Genomic DNA, 17,922 nt, shown 5'->3' on the forward strand with positions numbered 1-17,922 from the left:
GGATGGATGCCAGTTCTTTTGGTTGTCAGCAAAGAAGGCATCCCTGGTTATCTTAGGCAAAAAGGAAATTTATTGCTGGGGCAATGGAGAGGGAAGAGTTAAAAACTGCTTGGATTCAAAGAGCGTAGAAGTGCATCTTTTCTCCTGTACCTTTTTGCCGTTACTAGCTTACTTCCTTTGCCTATCTTCCAGTTTCCCGCCCCAATCAGCTAGAAGTTTTCGTTTTTTGTTTTTTCTTGAACTAAGGGACCAGTATACACATGTGGGCAAAGGCATCTGATTAAATGTTGTAGTCTGTTGTAAGTATACAATATACAAAAGTTGGAGTTATATGCCCTTTAAGTAGTGAACCAGAAAACATAAAACAGTTTTAGTTAGAATGTTCGTTACAAGTTACACGATTCACACGATTCAGGTAAGATGATGACTGATGACAGAGATAAGACAAACATTTGGTTTAGGTACCAGTTTTAATCATGTGCCATACATTTCCCTGTTAATTTTTTGTTGGAAAGTTTGGTTTTGTCACTAGCTTTTTAAAAAAGACATACATGGAAATAAAAATGTGTTTCTATTTTGAGACAGAGTCTTGCTCTGTCGCCCAGACTGGAGTGCAGTGGTGCGATCTCAGCTCACTGCAACCTCCACCTCCCGGGTTCAAGCAATTCTCCTGCCTCAGCCTCCTGAGTAGCTGGGACTACAGGCGCGTGCCACCATGTCTGGCTAATTTTTTTTGTATTTTTAGTAGAGACAAAGTTTCACTGTGTTAGCCAGGATGGTCTCAATCTCCTGACCTTGTGAGCCACCGTGCCCGGCCTAAAAGTGTGTTTGTTTTTAATAAAATAGATGTCATCAACAGACTAACAGGAACAAATAAACACTAGATCACAGAATCTGTCCCTGGATATGAAAGTTTTATTGTGTCTTGGGGTAAAGATGCATGTGCTTTTCCTTTGCATTTATCCAAGGCCAGAATCCTTGGATTTTGATGCTTCTTCTTCCCACAAAACATAGAAGATACTGTGTATTGAAAGGGCATGATTTTTCATAGAATACAGGCTACGGAACAGGGTCGGACTTTTTTTTTTTTTTAAGAAGCCAAGAGCCTATATTTATATAAATATCCTATGTAATTAAAAAGAAAAAAAATACAGTTAAATCCCAGAAATAAAAGAAATTTAAATATAGAAAAATATACAACTTATCAATTGAATGTTTCCAAACAGAAGAGTTTCAGCTTCTGTCAGGCATTGCATATCTCCAGCATGCGTTTTTGAGAACATTTTATTCTGAAAATTTCCTGTTGGCATTTTTCTCTGTGGGTCTCTAGGTTTCTGAATAATGTGTTCTTATGTTTACAAATCACGCTGTACGTTAGTCAACCATGGTTTATCTTTGGAGGATAACTAGTACGTTAACATTTAGCAGATTTTTTCTTTTAGGCTGGGTAATCATTAAGGTAACTAGATTGCAAAATATGCTACTTTCAAAAATGTAATTAGATTTTAATCGTCTCTATATTGTATATGTGGTTTGTGTATCTGCTGCTGCTTTTTCACCATTGATCACAAGGGGCGGTAATCTGATTCCAGGGAGTAGAAGATGGAGGCTTGCTCTGGCGTGTGCGTGTATTGTTAATGTATGCATAGAACTAATTTCAGCTTGTAGAAAATGAGGCCCCATATGCTTAACAGATGCTCTTCTCTTTTTCTCCAGGGTTCCGCTATGGAAGTGATATAGTTCCTTTCTCTAAAGTGGATGAGGAACAAATGAAATATAAATCGGAGGGGAAGTGCTTCTCTGTTTTGGGATTTTGTAAATCTTCTCAGGTACAATTGTGAACAAACTAAATGAGCTTTTTCCTAGCTATTATTTGAAATGGTATGCTTTTGATTGGTCATTTTATTTATAAGGTATATTTATTTCACTTATAATTTTTCTAAAATGTAGTCTGGGGGTTAATGTTGCCGTGGTATGTATTTTATACATTAGGAAACTGAGGTTCAGAGCCATTAAGTAAATCTATATGAGCATAGCAAACTAAAAATACAGGATGGTTTTTGAATGGGGAATGGAGGTGGAGATGAGGGGTATTTGAATTATGTGGGCCTAACCCTCATCCCTTTGAGGTTTAGTCTTCTTGAGCTGGTATTATGGTGACAGTGCTCATAATGTCTCACTCTAGAGGTGGGAGGGCATAAAAATGCATGAGAAACATTGCCCAATACAGCACATGGCATGTTCTTAAAAATAAACCCCAGGCTTCAGATTTCATAGATAAGACAAAGTTGATCTTGGTAGATAAGTGCAGGTGGTTATGATTTTCAGAACTCTTCAGTACTCATTTTCTAATCTGATATTAGTAGAGCTGTCTTGACCCCTGTTAATACTATGCTAGATAAGTTAATTGAATTTAAGGGGGTAGGGGGAGAGACATGCGGTACTTATTTTTGATTTAATTTCTCTTTCTTTCAACCCTTCCCCTCTTAATTCTTCACTCAGGCCTCTACTGTTCATCAGTGCCTCAGTGCTACTCTTAGGAGGAAATGCAAACCACTTAGCTTTGTTCTTAGGAGACTTCATCATCTGATCTTTATTAATCTCTGTAATCTAATTTTTCACCTTTCCTCTCGCAGAGTGGCACTGTACTACTCCAAGAGCAGTTCTCCAAATGTACCATGCTTTTACAGCACTCCAGACTTCTGTTGATAGTGTTTTCTCTGCCTGGAACGCTTGTACCCAGACTTTTCTCTTAGTTAGTTCCTATTTGTCCTTTTAAGTCTCAACTTAGTTGTCACCATTTGCAGAAACCTTCCCTGATCCCTCATGACCAGGCTTGGTGCCCTCCTTATGTGCTCTTAAAGCACCATGTAACCCTGGACCATAATACTGTACTGCAGTTAATTCATATTTATCTATTGAAGCTCCTCAAGGGCAAGATTACATTCTGTTCACTGTTGTGTTTATAGTACTCAGACAATCTTGGACGCATGCTAGGTGCTCAGATTTTTTTTTTTTTTTTGAGACGGAGTCTCGCTCTGTCACCCAGGCTGGAGTTCAGTGGCGCCGTCTCGGCTCACTGCAAGCTCCACCTCGCGGGTTCACGCCATTCTCCTGCCTCAGCCTCTGCGAGTAGCTGGGACTACAGGCGCCCGCCACCACGCCCGGCTAATTTTTTGTATTTTTAGTAGAGACGGGGTTTCACCGTGGTCTCGATCTTCTGACCTCGTGATCCGCCCGCCTCAGCTTCCCAAAGTGCTGGGATTACAAGCGTGAGCCACCGTGCCAGGCGGTGCTCGGATATTTGTTGTGTTGTATTGAATTAAACTTCAGGTAATAAGGTGTTTTTAGTATCTGAATGTTTTTCAGTAAGAGGATTTTGAATGGAATTTCTTAGCAATGTGTGTCATTATGGTTATACATGTTACTTATTTTGGATCAAAAGCAATTCTTTTCCTCTCTTGTAGGTTCAGAGAAGATTCTTCATGGGAAATCAAGTTCTAAAGGTCTTTGCAGCAAGAGATGATGAGGTGAGTTGGCAGCAGGTCTTTGAGGTAGTGCTACAGAATTGAATTGTAAGTCTATGAAAGCAAGTTGTTTGGGGCTTTTATAGTTTAAAATGACATGAATTCTTGCAATAGGAGTGGGGAAATCCACTGATCTTTAACTGAAAATGGAGATGTGGTAAATGAATTTGTGTTAGCATGAGCACAAGACCCGAGGACATGGAGACCAAGGAAGTATTAAAAACATTTTGAACCGCTGCATTTAGGAATGGGAATTTCACAGTCAAATGTTAAGGAGGGTTGGGGTCAGGTTGACATTTTGTGTTGTCATAAGCATCCTGGATGTGCACTTCAGTGACTCACTAGACTGCTTTTGTCATTGAGGAAATGTGTCTTTTCTCTATTCCTCTCTCTTGGTACTCTTCCTGCCTCCCCATGATACTCTGTTTTCAGGCTGGTTTTTCTCTAGCTAACAGCCTATGACTGCTGCATTCTATACTCACATCTGCCCTTTCTGTAAATATTTTCTGTTTGATCTCCAAGTCAGAACTAACTTTGTTGGAGATAACTGATTTTAACTGGAAGATTGCAATCTACTGTCTGTTTAAGGCAGCTTAAGCAGGTTTCCAAGTTCCTGAAGTATTTGCATTCACAATTAATAAACTGGATGTAGAAGGCTTGTTTGGGGTGGGGGTAGGGTGGTGGTATAACTAGTATAGTTCTCTTTTTCTCCTCACTTCTGGAAGGTGGCTGGTTGCTGATATAGTAGATGGGTATGCCATTATTATCTCAGAACAGTTAAGGGAAGAAAATGTTTGGCTTCTACCCTGTTCTGAATGAATTATTAGAGCACAATATTAGCATACATGAATCTTCAAATTTGAGAATCCTAGTTCATGGATTTCTCTTGAATCAAATCCTGCGGGGAATCATGGAAGTCTAGTATATACTGCCAAACCACAACTTAGCTGAAGTTTTATTTATTTATTTATTTTTTAAGAGACAAGATCTCATATGTTTCCCAGGCTGGCCAGGAACCCCTGGGCTCAAGCGATTCTCCTACCTCTGTTTCCCAGATAGCTGGGACTATAGGTGTGCACCACCATTCCTTGCTTCTGCTGAAGTTTTAACTTCCACTTACTGTCTCTTTACGCAAAGAACATTCTGATCATTTCATGAGACTTGCTGGGTATGCAGTGAGGAATCACAAAGTTGTGTTGAGACACACGTATTGGGTAATGATGTAGGCTTGCTAGCTAAGGGCAGCCTTGTGGATTGTGTAATTCAAATCTGGCCTTATACAACACTAATTTCTGTATATCGTAGGATCACTTTGAGATAACTCAAGAAAAACAAATTTATCTGCCAATGGCAAAGGGATACTCTCTAGTGTCAGTTTTTGAGGTAGTCAAAAAATGGTAATATCTAATTGGAGCTTCTGAGATAAGGGAGTAAGGAAACGATGTCATATGAGGACTTCCAGTAAAACAAAACAAAAAAATGCCTGGAGAAGACTTCTGTAGGTAGGCAGGGGTGTAGGAGGGATGACAGACATAATAGCACTCTTCATGCATTTGGAGAATTATCTTGTAGAATAGAAATTAAACTCTGCTTCGTATCAGAGTGGTGAACTGGAAACAGCAGGTGGTGCTTTTTATTCAAGATGAAGAATTATTTTGTCAACAAGGATTACTGTTCCCCACTGGATTGTTTTCTTGTAAGATGATCAGATCCCCATTTCTGTAAGTTTACAAGAAAAGTCTTTATCACCACCAGTCAGATGTACATGTGGATTGTTAAACTAGAAGAATACGGTTGTTTTTTAGCTCAAATATTCTTTGGATAATTCCCTCTTTAAAAAGTTTTCTCTGGTCATTAGCATATAATTTTTTGTATTGAGAATCTGTACTTTCATGTGCTGATTTGCACTGTGTGTAGAAAATGAGGGAAAAGAAAGGAAGGAAATGGAGCTTTAGTTGAGTTATACACAGCTGTAGTACTGTCTTACCATGTATCAGTCATTCACAGCCCCACCCTTCCTTCTCGTTTTTTTTTTTTTTTTTTTGAGACGGAGTTTGGCTTTTTGTAGCCCAAGCTAGAGTACAGTGGTACGTTCTCGGTTGACTGCAACCTCTGCCTCCCGGGTTCAAGTGATTCTCCTGTCTCAGCCTCCCGAGTAGCTGGGATTACAGATGCCCACCACAACACCTGGCTAATTTTTGTATTTTTTGTAGAGATGGGGGTTTCACCATGTTGGCCAGGCTGGTCTTGAACTCCTGACCTCAGGTGATCCGCCCCTCCTCGGCCTCCTGAAGTGTTGGGATTACAGTCATGAGCCACCATGCCCAGCCCCTTCCTTCTTTTAAACATCCTAATTGGTCCTATCAAAGACATATAAATAAAAACTTCAAACAAATTGGAAGTAATCTCTTCCTCAGATTCTCATTGTGCTTATCTAGCCCTTTCTTATGGGACTTAACTATTAGAACATACATGTTTCATATTTGCTACATATTTCATTTCTGCTAGTAAAGAATGTATTAGGTAAGTGAGGTCAAGGACTTGGTCTTTGTTTTTTCACAGGGCTCAAGACAGTGCCTGGCAAAGAACAGGCACTGAGTAAAATAGCCTTTGAATTGAACTGAAAAAGTAATGATTCTGTTAGGAAATCTGTACAGGATTCTAATGGCCAGGTCTTGGGGTCATAGGTTTTTTGTTTGTTTGTTTGTTTTGTTTTTCCAACAGCATGGCTGAGAGATCATAGGTTTTTAACTTTGATAAAGTTAACCGTGATAGAGAAGTACATAGTGTTTGGGGAGTTCTGCAGAGAGAGAGAGAGAGAGAGAGAGAGAGAGAGAGAGAGAGAGCGCGAGCTGACTAAGGTAAATCTGGAATGGAGAGGGTATCAGTTTACTAAGCCTAGAGAAAAGGTTAGAAGCTGGAGAGCCAGAGATTAGTAAAGGGGCATTCTAGCTAGGAGGTAATGGTATGAGCAAAGGCCAAGTATGAGACCTGCCCCCATTCAGTGATCAGCTCAGTGAGGCCAGAATAGAGGAACCACTGGAAGGGAGTGACGTGATGAGCTCCGGGAACAGAGGTGGCTGTCAGATGGATTTGAGAGACAGTGTAGCGGTAGAATTGGTAGTTTCGTGAACACTTAAAGGTGAGGGATGAGGCCCAGCACTTTGAGAGGCCAAGGTAGGTGGATCACTTGAGGTCAGGAGTTCGAGACCAGTCTGGGCAACATGGCAAAACCCCATCTCTACCAAAAATACAAAAAGTTAGCTGGGCATGGTGGCACGTGCCTATAATTCTAGCTACTCGGGAGGCTGAGGCACAAAAATTGCTTGAACTGGGGACACAGAAGCTGCAGTGAGCCGAGATTGTGCCACTGCACTCCAGCCTGGGGGACAGAGTGAGACTCTGTCTCAAAAACAAAAAAAAAAGTGAAGGATGAGAATGGTGTGGTGGCATTATCAAAGACTGGGGTTTCCAGTTTGGTTGATTAGGCAATGATGTTAATGGAAATAGGGAATCCAGGAGGAGAATGAGGGGGAAAGTTAGTAAGTTTAGGTTTTAGTCTTGTGGTGAATGTGAACAGTTCATACTGAACAGTTTGAGATAACTGAGGATGCCATGTCAGATACCCACCAACTAGCAGGCAGTCTAAGTCTAGATCTTAGGAGAGTTTTAAAAATGAATGTACAGGCCTGGCGCAGTGGCTCACACCTGTAATCCCAGCACTTTGGGAGGCTGAGGCGGGCGGGTCACCTGAGGTTGGGAGTTTGAGACCAGCCTGACCAACATGGAGAAACCCCGTCTCTACTAAAAATACAAAATTAGCCAGGCGTGGTGGCACATACTTGTAATCCCAGCTACTTGGGAGGCTGAGGCAGGAAGATCGCTTGAACCTGGGAGGCGGAGGTTGCGGTGAGCTGAGATCACGCCATTGCACTCCAGTCTGGGCAACAAGAGCGAAACTCTGTCTCAAAAAAAAAAGAAAAGAAATAAAAGAATGTACAGATTTTTGATTCATCAACTCATGGGACTGGATGAAATAATCACCAAGTAGAATTTTAGAGTGAGAGGAGGAGGGAAAGGTCTAAAGTAGAATTTACAAATTGGTGGAGAAAAGAGAATAATCAGGGGAGAGTGTTGTTTCTGAAGCCATGAAGGAGAAAGTATATAGAGACAGTGGAATGGTGAGATGCTACTGTCAAACAAAAAAATCGGGAACCAAGGAGTTGGCAATTAGAAGGTGATGGGTGACTTCAGAGGATAATTTCAGTAAGGAAGTGGGGGCAGTAGCTGGACTAGACTGAAGAATAATTATGCACTAAGCAGTGGAAACAGCATGCCTATTATTTTAAGAAATTCAGAGGTAAAGACAGGAAAGATACTGATAGCAATTTGTGGAGAGGGAAGGAGAAACAAAAGATTTGTTTAGGAGGGCTGACACGAGTTTATTTTTAGGGTAAAGATAAAAATTTAGAGAAGGAAGGTTGAAGCAGTAAGACAGAGGATTTAGTTAATGAGGTTAAGTCCCAGAAGAGCTACAGTAAATGTAATCCAAAGCAAATGTGTGCAGTTCATCCTTTAAGGGGGTACCTTAAAAAATATAAAATGGAAAGAAAGTGATAACAGCCTTAAAGTATTTAGTTCTGTTGTGAAAACTCTCACATGTTGAATATATGTTAATACATCCATCTTTCTTACCAGGCAGCAGCAGTTGCACTTTCCTCCCTGATTCATGCTTTGGATGACTTAGACATGGTGGCCATAGTTCGATATGCTTATGACAAAAGAGCTAATCCTCAAGTCGGCGTGGCTTTTCCTCATATCAAGCATAACTATGAGGTAAAACCCAAAGTCTTAATGTTACTTTTTTTTTTCTTCAGTTCCTTTAGTCTAAGCAGTGTTTCTCAGCTGTTAATGTTCATAATAATTACTTGGGGATCTTGTTAAAATGCAGATCCTGATTGTGTAGTTCTGGGGCAGGGCCCAGATTCTCTGTTTCTCTGAGAAATGCTGATACTGGTCTGTGAACCACACTTTCGGTTGGAGGAAAAAGTATACATTATAAAAATAATATAAGAATCTTTTAATTATAAAGTATTATAAGAATCTTTTTATTAAGTATTATGAAAATCTTTTTAGATTAAAAGAATCTAATCAATAAAGGTTCACCATGGCCTTTTCTTGGTTCTCATCCTTCTTGACTTATTGGAAGCAAACAGAGAAATTACCTCCATTTTTACAAATGAGAACTATGAATAAAGGTTGAGGATATGATTTTGTTGTGATCTTTGTGAAACAGTTTATTTAGGGCTCTCTTGTGTAAAATACAGTTCTAAATTCCTTATCGTTTCCTCTGTCTCAGAGAACTTACTGTGGCCGAACTGGAAAGAGAAGGCACCTATCTTGACTTCCAGGTCAACCTTCTGGTCACCCCAGTCTTCTCATTTGTTGTATTGGTCATGCATTTGATAGCAGTCCTTTAGTAGTCTTTTATACATTTCTCTTATGCTTAATATTCTTTATACTGTTTGCAGTTGTGAACAGCCAGTAGCAGTAGTCAAAACACTTCGCTTTTCATATGCCAGAGTTGGGCTGTCTGATTTTTGAAATATTTCTGTTATGCTACTTTCACAGAATTTGGGATCAGTTTTATATTTTTTCATTAATTTGATCGTTTCTGCTTTTACCCTCTTTCTTTCTCATTAGTGTTTAGTGTATGTGCAGCTGCCTTTCATGGAAGACTTGCGGCAATACATGTTTTCATCCTTGAAAAACAGTAAGAAATATGCTCCCACCGGTGAGTTTGTTTTCATTTAGATCACTCATTGACTACACACACTGTTCTTGGGAAATCACCTGTCTGCTAGCTGTTGGTTGGGGCCAGGTATTTATAGGGTGCAATTAGTTGGATTTCCAATCATACACTTAGACACAGTAATGATGAAGGTGGTTTACTTGGTGTTTTTCCAGTAGTAGGGGTAGGTTTGCCCTAAACTCACCCAACACTGTCTAGTTTTTGCCTTGGAGCATGTACCTAGGGGAAAGCTTGATGGTAATGGATGTCCATCTCTAGTTGTGAGCAGAGTTTGCCCCTGCTGAAGTGAATCTGAGCAGTAGCAAACCTGGGACTTTAGTGTTCTGTATAAAGTCTGATGTAGCTTTGAAATGAAAAGTGACAGTGCTGAAGATTAACTTTTCTCTTTGCCCTGTTTTTGTAGTTTGCACCAACAGTCCAAGTCTCATTGTTACTTATTTCTGGCTATTAGGAGTGACTTCAGGCTTGATGTGAAAGGCCCTGATTGAGCATCTGGCTGCAAATGTCAGGGTCCTATATAGAATTATTCTTACAGCCACAGGTCCAGTCTTCCAGAGAGCCTATCATTTAAAACAATTGTAATAAAATATAATAGGGGGCAGAAGTAGAAAACATACCAAAAAGAACAACAAATGGTGAGTAGATGTTTAGTTTACAAGTTTATGTATATTGTCTGTGTCTGTGTTAGGATTAGGGAATTGTGAGGTGAGTCTCGGAACTCAATTCTTTCTGTTATTTTGGCTAGACCCTTTGGAAGTAGTGTGCTATAAAAAGGCCAAGAATCAGATGGGTCCCTAGGGCCTGTATCTTTATCTTCCTTCTAGAAATGAGTCTTTCTGCATCACGGTGGAGGCAGGCATGGACCTGATTGTATGGAAGTTGCCGCTGTGTTACAGTATTACTCTGTCTCTACTTCCTGATAATTCCAAAATTTAAATGAGTAGAATATTTAATTTAATTATTTATTTATTTGAGACAGGGTCTCACTCTGTCACCTGGCTGGAGTGCAGCGGCATGATCATAGCTTACTGGAGCCTCAAACTCCCTGTGTATTAGTTTGTTTTCATACTGCTGATAAAGACATACCCGAGACTGGGAAGAAAAAGTGGTTTAATTGGACTTACAGTTCCACATGGCTGGGGAGGCCTCAGAATCTTGGCGGGAGGCGAAAGGCACTTCTTACATGGTGGTGGCAAGAGAAAATGAAGAAGCAAAAGTAGAAACCCCTGATAAACCCATCAGATCTGGAGTGAATAAATCTAGAGACTTATTCACTATCATGAGAATAGCACAAGAAAGACCAGCCCCTCTGATTCATTTACCTACCCCTGGGTCTCTCCCACAACACGTGGGAATTCTGGGAGATACAATTCAAGTTGAGATTTAGGTGAGGACACAGCCAGTTCTGGCTCATGCAATCCTCCTGCCTTGGCCTCCTAAGTAGTTGGGACTACAGGTATGCGCCACCATCGCTGGCTGATTTTTAAAATTGTTTATAGAGATGGAATCTCACTATGTTGTCGTGGCTGGTCTTAAACTCCTGGGTTCAAACAGTCCTCACATCTCAGCCTCCCAAGGTGTTGGAATTATGGGTGTAAGCCGTCACGTCCAGCCCAGAATATTTTTAAAAACCCAGTTTATTGATAATTTATTTTGTCGACATAAATCACTCAGGATCTAAAACATTAAATATCTTCTGTTATCTATTTTCTGTGAGTTAACATTTGTTTACATTTTCTCCATTGGAAAAATGGAACATTAAAGTTATTTCTTGTATTTCCCAGTAGATGTCTATGTAGGGATGCAATGCCAGGATGATCTGGCCTCCTACTACCTTGTAGTAGTAGGTGAAAATCACTGAATGTTCACATGTACAAGTACTGCCTCCTACCTGTTGCTGGGAGGGCCTTGAATTAGCAAGTTCAAGGTGGTGTTGGCTGTGCCATTGCCTGAAACCTCCCCTGAAAAGTCCATAAACAGGTAGAAAAGAAATACCTGATGATAAATATCTGTATGCTCTTTTATTTTGTTGTAGCTGTACAAAAGGGATATTTGAAAAGGTGCAGAATAGAAGTATAATGTACTTTTTAGGAACTACTTACTCTTTTCCACCTTTTGCCTGGTGACTGTGAATGTTCCAAAAATAGTGCCTCAGGTTCAACAGCTGAACTGCTGTGTGAATCAGCAAAATGAAAGTTACATGCTGTAGTTTAGGCAGAAGTATTTTTGGGAGAATTGCCTTTCGTCCATATTGCTTTGGGCTGTACCATTTTTATTGACTGAGTAGATTTTTATCAAGGAGCACTTGCTTTCTATTAGTATTAGGAGAGACCTGAGGAAAGAGGATGTCATATTTCTGCTCTCATGGAACTTGAGAGTTTGAATGGAGTAGGGTAAGATATGTACGCAGGTGTGATTAGTGTCATGGAGGGATTGAGAGAGGAGAGAGCTTATTCTGCCTCGGTAGATTGTGAAGGAATCAGCTTACCCTGATCCAATGGTGTCTTCCTGTTAAGGTGCTGTACTCTGATAAAACTTATATTAAAGTCCTTAAAATGCTTATGCTTCATCACCAGAGAGGTTTTTTCTTTTTAATGTTTTTCTTCTTTAGCTAATTAGTAGTTTTTAAAATATTAGCTCAATGGGTACTAAATATTTTGTTCCAATCTCCATATAGGGATTGGTTTTCATATGGCTGTATTCCTCTGAAACAAACTCTCTTGCTTTTGATCTGATACTCCATTGTCAAAGGCTCACTGAATGGTAGAACTGGAACCTAATCAGTCAGTCACTCTAAATCGATCTTTTCATGGATAAGAAAACCAAGACTTGGGTTAAATACGTGCATAGCTAGAGAATACTTTGGCAGGGCCAGGACTGTATAACCTGCCAATATTGCTGTGGATAGCTCTACGTAGAAAGCGTTTGTTTTAGTGGAGAATAATGGAAATAATCATTTTTCTTTCTGCTTCTCTGTTTAAGAGGCACAGTTGAATGCTGTTGATGCTTTGATTGACTCCATGAGCTTGGCAAAGAAAGATGAGAAGACAGACACCCTTGAAGACTTGTTTCCAACCACCAAAATCCCAAATCCTCGATTTCAGAGATTATTTCAGGTGAGAGAGGAAGGATGAACAAGTCATATTTCTTTTAAATGAAAGAGAGCTAAGTGCAAAGTTGCGGTAATTGGCCAGTCCTAAATAAATGTCTTCATTCTCTGAAGGCCCCATTTGCTCTATTTAATGGAAGAATAACATCTTCCTCTCCTACTTCAAAAGGTAAAAATATTCTGAGCTCTTAAAAAGAAAAATAAAGTTAGAATGCTTTCTTTCTTTTCTTTTCTTTTTTTTTTTCTGGAAGAAGGTTGCTTTAACAAAAAAAATACAGGAAGGCCACTTGCCCATGCTGGAGTGCAGTGTTGTGATCATAGCTCACTGTAGCCTCAAACTCCTGTACTCAAGCACTCTTCCCACCTCAGTCTCCTGAACAGCTGGGATTGCAGGCATGTGCCACCATGCCTGGCTCATTTGTAAAAATTTTTGTGAAGGCAAGTCTTGACCGCTTGCGGTGGTTCACGCCTGTAATCCCAGCACTTTGGGAGGCTGAGGCAGGTGCATCACTTGAGGTCAGGAGTTCAAGACCAGCCTGGCTAACATGGTGAAACCCTGTCTCTACCAAAAAATAAAAAAATTAGCTGGGCATGGTAGCATGCGCCTGTAATCCCAGCTTGTCAGGAGGCTGAGGTGGGAGAATTGCTTGAACCTGGGAGGTGGAGGTTGGAGTTAGCCGAGATCACACCCCTGTACTCCAGCCTGGGCGACCGAATGAGACCAAGTCTTTAAAAAAAAAAGAAAAAAAAAAGGTTCCTAGGCTGGTCTTTAACTCCTGGGCTCAAGCATTCCTTCCACCTCAGCCTTCTGAGTAGATGGGACTCCAGGTGTATACCATTGCCCCCAGCCAGATGCCTCTTTTATATTTTTTCAGGCTTTTCTCCTGTATTGTATGTAAATAACACTTTTCTTCGTTTTCTATATCAAAATAGTAGGAGAGCTTATATGAACTCTATAATAATATAACATTGTTAGAGAAGAAGTGTTCTAATGCCACATTTCTCAAAAATTTCATAATTAAAGGGAGCATGGGGTCAGATAAAAAGGTTATACTGTGAAATTATTAAAGAATAAAATACAGAAAATATAAAAAATCTTCTGAATCTTAGGCCAAAGGAATTGGAAGGCAGAGATTGGATTAAGGTAAATCGGGGAAGTTGACAAGAGAGCCAACTTATGCTGAGGAAGGGGAGGGCTAGACCAAGGTTGAACGAAAAAGGAATATTACAGTCCTGGATTCAGTTGATGACAGCAGGACATAGGCTTCTCTGACCCCCACAAAACTGAAAAAAAATTATAAGCAGCTTTTTTAGGCAAGCTGTTGCTCACAGAGGAGTAGACGGCCCTTTTCTGCGGGTTGGGGTAACAGGGCATGTGCTGCAGAGACCACAGATTCTCCCTTTCGACTGACTTCATGAAACATCTGTAACTAACTTAAGTCCATATTGGGGCTTGTGATTTGAGGGATCCTCTACTTGAAAGAAACTGCCTGTTTTTTTGATGCTTGTAAATCATGCCCCTCAATTTATGATGGGGATACACGCCTATAAACCCATCTAAGTTGAGAATATAAGTTGAAAATGCGTTTACTACACCTAACCTACCGATCATCATAGCTTAGCCTCACCTACTTTAAATGTGCTCAAAACACTTAAATTAGCCTACAGTTGGGCAGAATCATCTGGCAACATCATGTACTGTAAAGGTTGTCTACCCTTGGGAGCTGCAGCTTGATATCACTGCCCAGCATTGCAAGTGTCCTACTGAGTTCTACTGAATGAGTATCGCTTTCACACTGTTGTAAAGTGGAAAAATTGTAAGTTGAACCATCATAAACCAGGGACCATCTGTACTCTAGCATGCTAAGTGTAATGAAGTATAAATTACAGATATAAAAATCCTTTGGTGTTTTTTTGGCAAGTGTACTTGAAGACCTAAAGCCTTGTGCAATTTGTAGGAAAGGTAGGAGCAGACCAGTTCAAAGCTTACCAAAATGGTTCACTATGGAGAAAAAGAGAAACTTCTATTAATACTATTTTGCACACTTATCTAGGGTAGGTTGTATTTATCTTTAATAAATGTTTATTGGAATAACAAACAGATACAAGCCATAAATGCAGGCATTTTTATTTTCCAAAGCTGCTGCAAGCACGGGCTTTGATTTTTTTTAGTTTGTTTTGTGGGGGAGAGTTTTTAATATGGCTTATCTGTATAAAGAAGTATCTTCACTAGGATACACAAACTTAAAACTTATTTATTGAGTACTAACAATGGACCACGTGCTGAAGATACTATAAGCTTCTTTTTTTTTTTTTATTTTGAGATGGAGTCTCGCTCTGTCAACCAGGCTGGAGTGCAGTGGCATGATCTCGGCTCACTGCGAGCTCTGCCTCCCAGGTTCACACTGTTCTCCTGCCTCAGCCTCCTGAGTAGCTGGGACTACAGGTGCCTGCCACCGTGCCCGGCTAATTTTTTTTGTATTTTTAGTAGAGACGGGGTTTCACTGTGTTAGCCAGGATGGTCTCGATCTCCTGACCTCGTGATCCGCCCGCCTCGGCCTCCCCAAAGTGCTGGGATTACAGGCGTGAGCCACTGCACCCGGCTAAGCTTACTTCCTTTATGGACCCCTCTAGAAGAATAAGAAAAGTAGAGAGAAAAAACCAGTAGTTAAAACAGTAGTGGGAAAACACCATGAGAATAAGAAGAAAAAGATTTTTGCAAGTGGGTGACTTAAGGAAGGCTTTGCTGAGGAATTAGCATTCGGACAGAGTTCTAAAAGAACAAAGGGGGTGCATGTTGTAAGGAGAGCATGCCATGCAAAATAAATAATGTGGAAAAGCATGAAAATATGAAGAGCCAGGATGTGGATCCCTTTGGGTGCAGAATAAGTTCTGTATGGGAAAATGATGGAAAACGTGACAGAGAAGGTAAGTAGTAAGTAGGTTGTGAATACCTTGTATGCCGCACTCAGTCATTTGGATTTTACAGCAGTGGGTAATTAAAGAATTTTCAGTGGCCCACTTGAAGGCTTAAGAGTTAAAGCAGTGATGGAGAGAGTGGAGGCGAGAATCAATTCTCAAGGCATTTAGAAGGTATTGATAGAACTTGAGTGATTGATGGAAAGTAAAGAGGAATTGAAGATAACAGAATCCTAGCTTGGGTGACTGAAAAGATGATGTCATCATTCAATATGATAAGGAATACAGAATGAGCAGGTGGAAAAAATAATTCATTTATTTTCACAAGTGTTAAATTTGAGAAAATCTATTGGATATCCTGGTACAGACACTCAGTGGGAAGTTACAAACAGAGTTGCAGAGCCCAGAAGACAAGTCAGGCCTAAACACACAGATTTGAGAGTCCTCCTCATTGAGGCAGAAAGACAAGTGAGTAAGATTGTCTGGGAGAGCACATTGGGTGAGTAGGAGAGAGAACAAAGTAGAGAACCCCAACACATGAATGAACAATTAGACATATAAAAAAGGGCTGTTACAAAACCACACCAAATGTTCCTACCTCCATACCCCAACAAAAATCAGCGAGGTAGAAAACTAGGAGAAATGCATCTTGGAAGGCACAGGAAGAGAAGAGTTGGAAAGGAAAGAATCGCAAGTCAGATGCACAATGGGGAGTAGAGGTGAGCTTAGCAAAGGGTCTTTAGGAATTTGTAGTCCAGTTTGAGGACTTTGGGGACACACAATCAGTTGAGTAATGGTGTGCAAGCCAGGTTATAATGCCTAGATGAGAAAGACTTTCTGATGAAGGGAGAGAGAAAGAGAGGACACAGTAATCTATAGGAGGTTGTGGGATCCAGGAAGGCCACTTTTTTCTTTTTGAAATACCTACAGTTAAGGATAAATGAGCTTGGAGAAGGAGAGAGAGATTAATAATCAATTTGTTATCAAGAAGTTATTTAATTCTAATTTTGGAAAGAAATGCTGAAAATATATCTTTTATCAAGTATACAGTTAAAACCACTTTTTAAATAATTGATACAGTGTTGCTAAAATCAGTTTATTAGTAACTTTTGAGCTATTGTGGTCTGTAGGTTTTTCCTCTAATCTTTTTCAAATTGTAAAAATCACATCCAATAACAGTTGCTTAAAAGAGAAATAAATAAGTCAAGAACTGCGATCTCAGCTTCCCATCTACTCAGAAATGTCACTTTCTCATAATCCCATTTTTTTAGTGCATTGGGAGTTTTTACCTGAATTAATTTTATAAGTATCTTGCTTAGTTTAATTTGCCTAAAACGTGACCTTTCAGAAAATACGAGAGGGAGGTTGGTACTTCAGAACATCTCCTGTAGATCCTTTATTATTGACTTATGGATGATGACACTGAAAAGATTGCCTGGGGTTTATGCTGAAAATCTGGAATGTTTTACAGTGGGAAGGCTGGGTAGGATACTTGTCCATTGGTTATTCTAGCCCTTTTCCAAGAAATGTCAATTGGATATCACAGATAGAATCTTCAGGAGTTTATGAGAGGTAGTCTGCTATGTTAGGTGTTTGATTACTACTTTACATCTTTAGGACTTTCTAAGCTGTTGAGATATTTTAATGAACCAAGGGAGAGCACTGGTGTAAAGGATTATGCATAATAAGAAGGTGGTGAGGGGGTAGATTCACAGAGTTTGGGATCTTTTGGATTTGCTTAAACAGTTTCGGGATTACCTTGCTTTACATTGAATAGGCCTGATATTACTGATGCTCAAGGGAAAGTCAAGTAATTAGGAAAGAAGAAAGCAGGCATCAAACTCAGACAAATGAATATACTATGGAGAAGGAATAGTTGTGGTTGGTGCTTGAAATGGGGAAGGGAGCAGGGAGAAGCGCATGGAATTTCTGGAGGAAATTGGTACTTAATTCCTACCTCAGGGTTTTCGGAACTTACAGGACATTTACTCTTGGATGATACTCACTATTAAACCTAAGCATCTTTTATTTTTTTATAATAGAAACTTTCAGCTTATGTTTTCTTCAGTGTAGGAAAGGAGTCCAGGGGATAGTATAAATCATATACTTTGTGATAGGAGCAGTATTTTGAAATTACAGGAGCTCTTCGGCTCCCTGGTGTTTTGTTTTGTTGTTTTTTTTTGTTTGTTTGTTTGTTTGTTTTTTTTTTTTTTAGAATTACAAATTTATAAGCTGTTTAAAAGTGGGAATAGTTATACCTTAATTTTGTAATTAATCTTTATCGAAGGAAGGAAAACATCAATAAACTGATAGTTTCATTTCTTTGTTTTTTAATGACATCTAATCTTACTGCTTACCTTTCTATACTCCTTTTGGAGCATTTCCTTTTCTGGGCAGGCCAAGGCCTGGCCCAGTAGACTCGAGACAGGATAGGTGGTTGAATGAGGTGGCATGCTGTGTAGAACTTCACTCACATGGGCAGTGGAGGATCTGCCCTGGCCTTGATCTTGGCACCCCTCCCCCCTTTGTGTTGCTTCTTGACACCGCTGTCAGCA

General features: G+C 39.9%; 1 protein-coding gene across 1 annotated transcript in view; it reads left to right on the forward strand.

Annotated features, from left to right (window-relative positions):
• Positions 1-17,922, forward strand: part of XRCC5 (X-ray repair cross complementing 5) — a 97,337-nt gene that overhangs the window by 20,238 nt on the left and 59,177 nt on the right. Inside the window, exons 9-13 of the mRNA XM_003254047.3 lie at positions 1,717-1,829; positions 3,468-3,530; positions 8,226-8,363; positions 9,231-9,321; positions 12,322-12,455. Coding sequence (XP_003254095.1) covers positions 1,717-1,829; positions 3,468-3,530; positions 8,226-8,363; positions 9,231-9,321; positions 12,322-12,455 — 539 coding nt within the window. The remainder of the gene's footprint in view (positions 1-1,716; positions 1,830-3,467; positions 3,531-8,225; positions 8,364-9,230; positions 9,322-12,321; positions 12,456-17,922) is intronic.

This window comes from Nomascus leucogenys, chromosome 22a (genome assembly GCF_006542625.1).
Source record: "Nomascus leucogenys isolate Asia chromosome 22a, Asia_NLE_v1, whole genome shotgun sequence".
NCBI lineage: Eukaryota > Metazoa > Chordata > Mammalia > Primates > Hylobatidae > Nomascus > Nomascus leucogenys.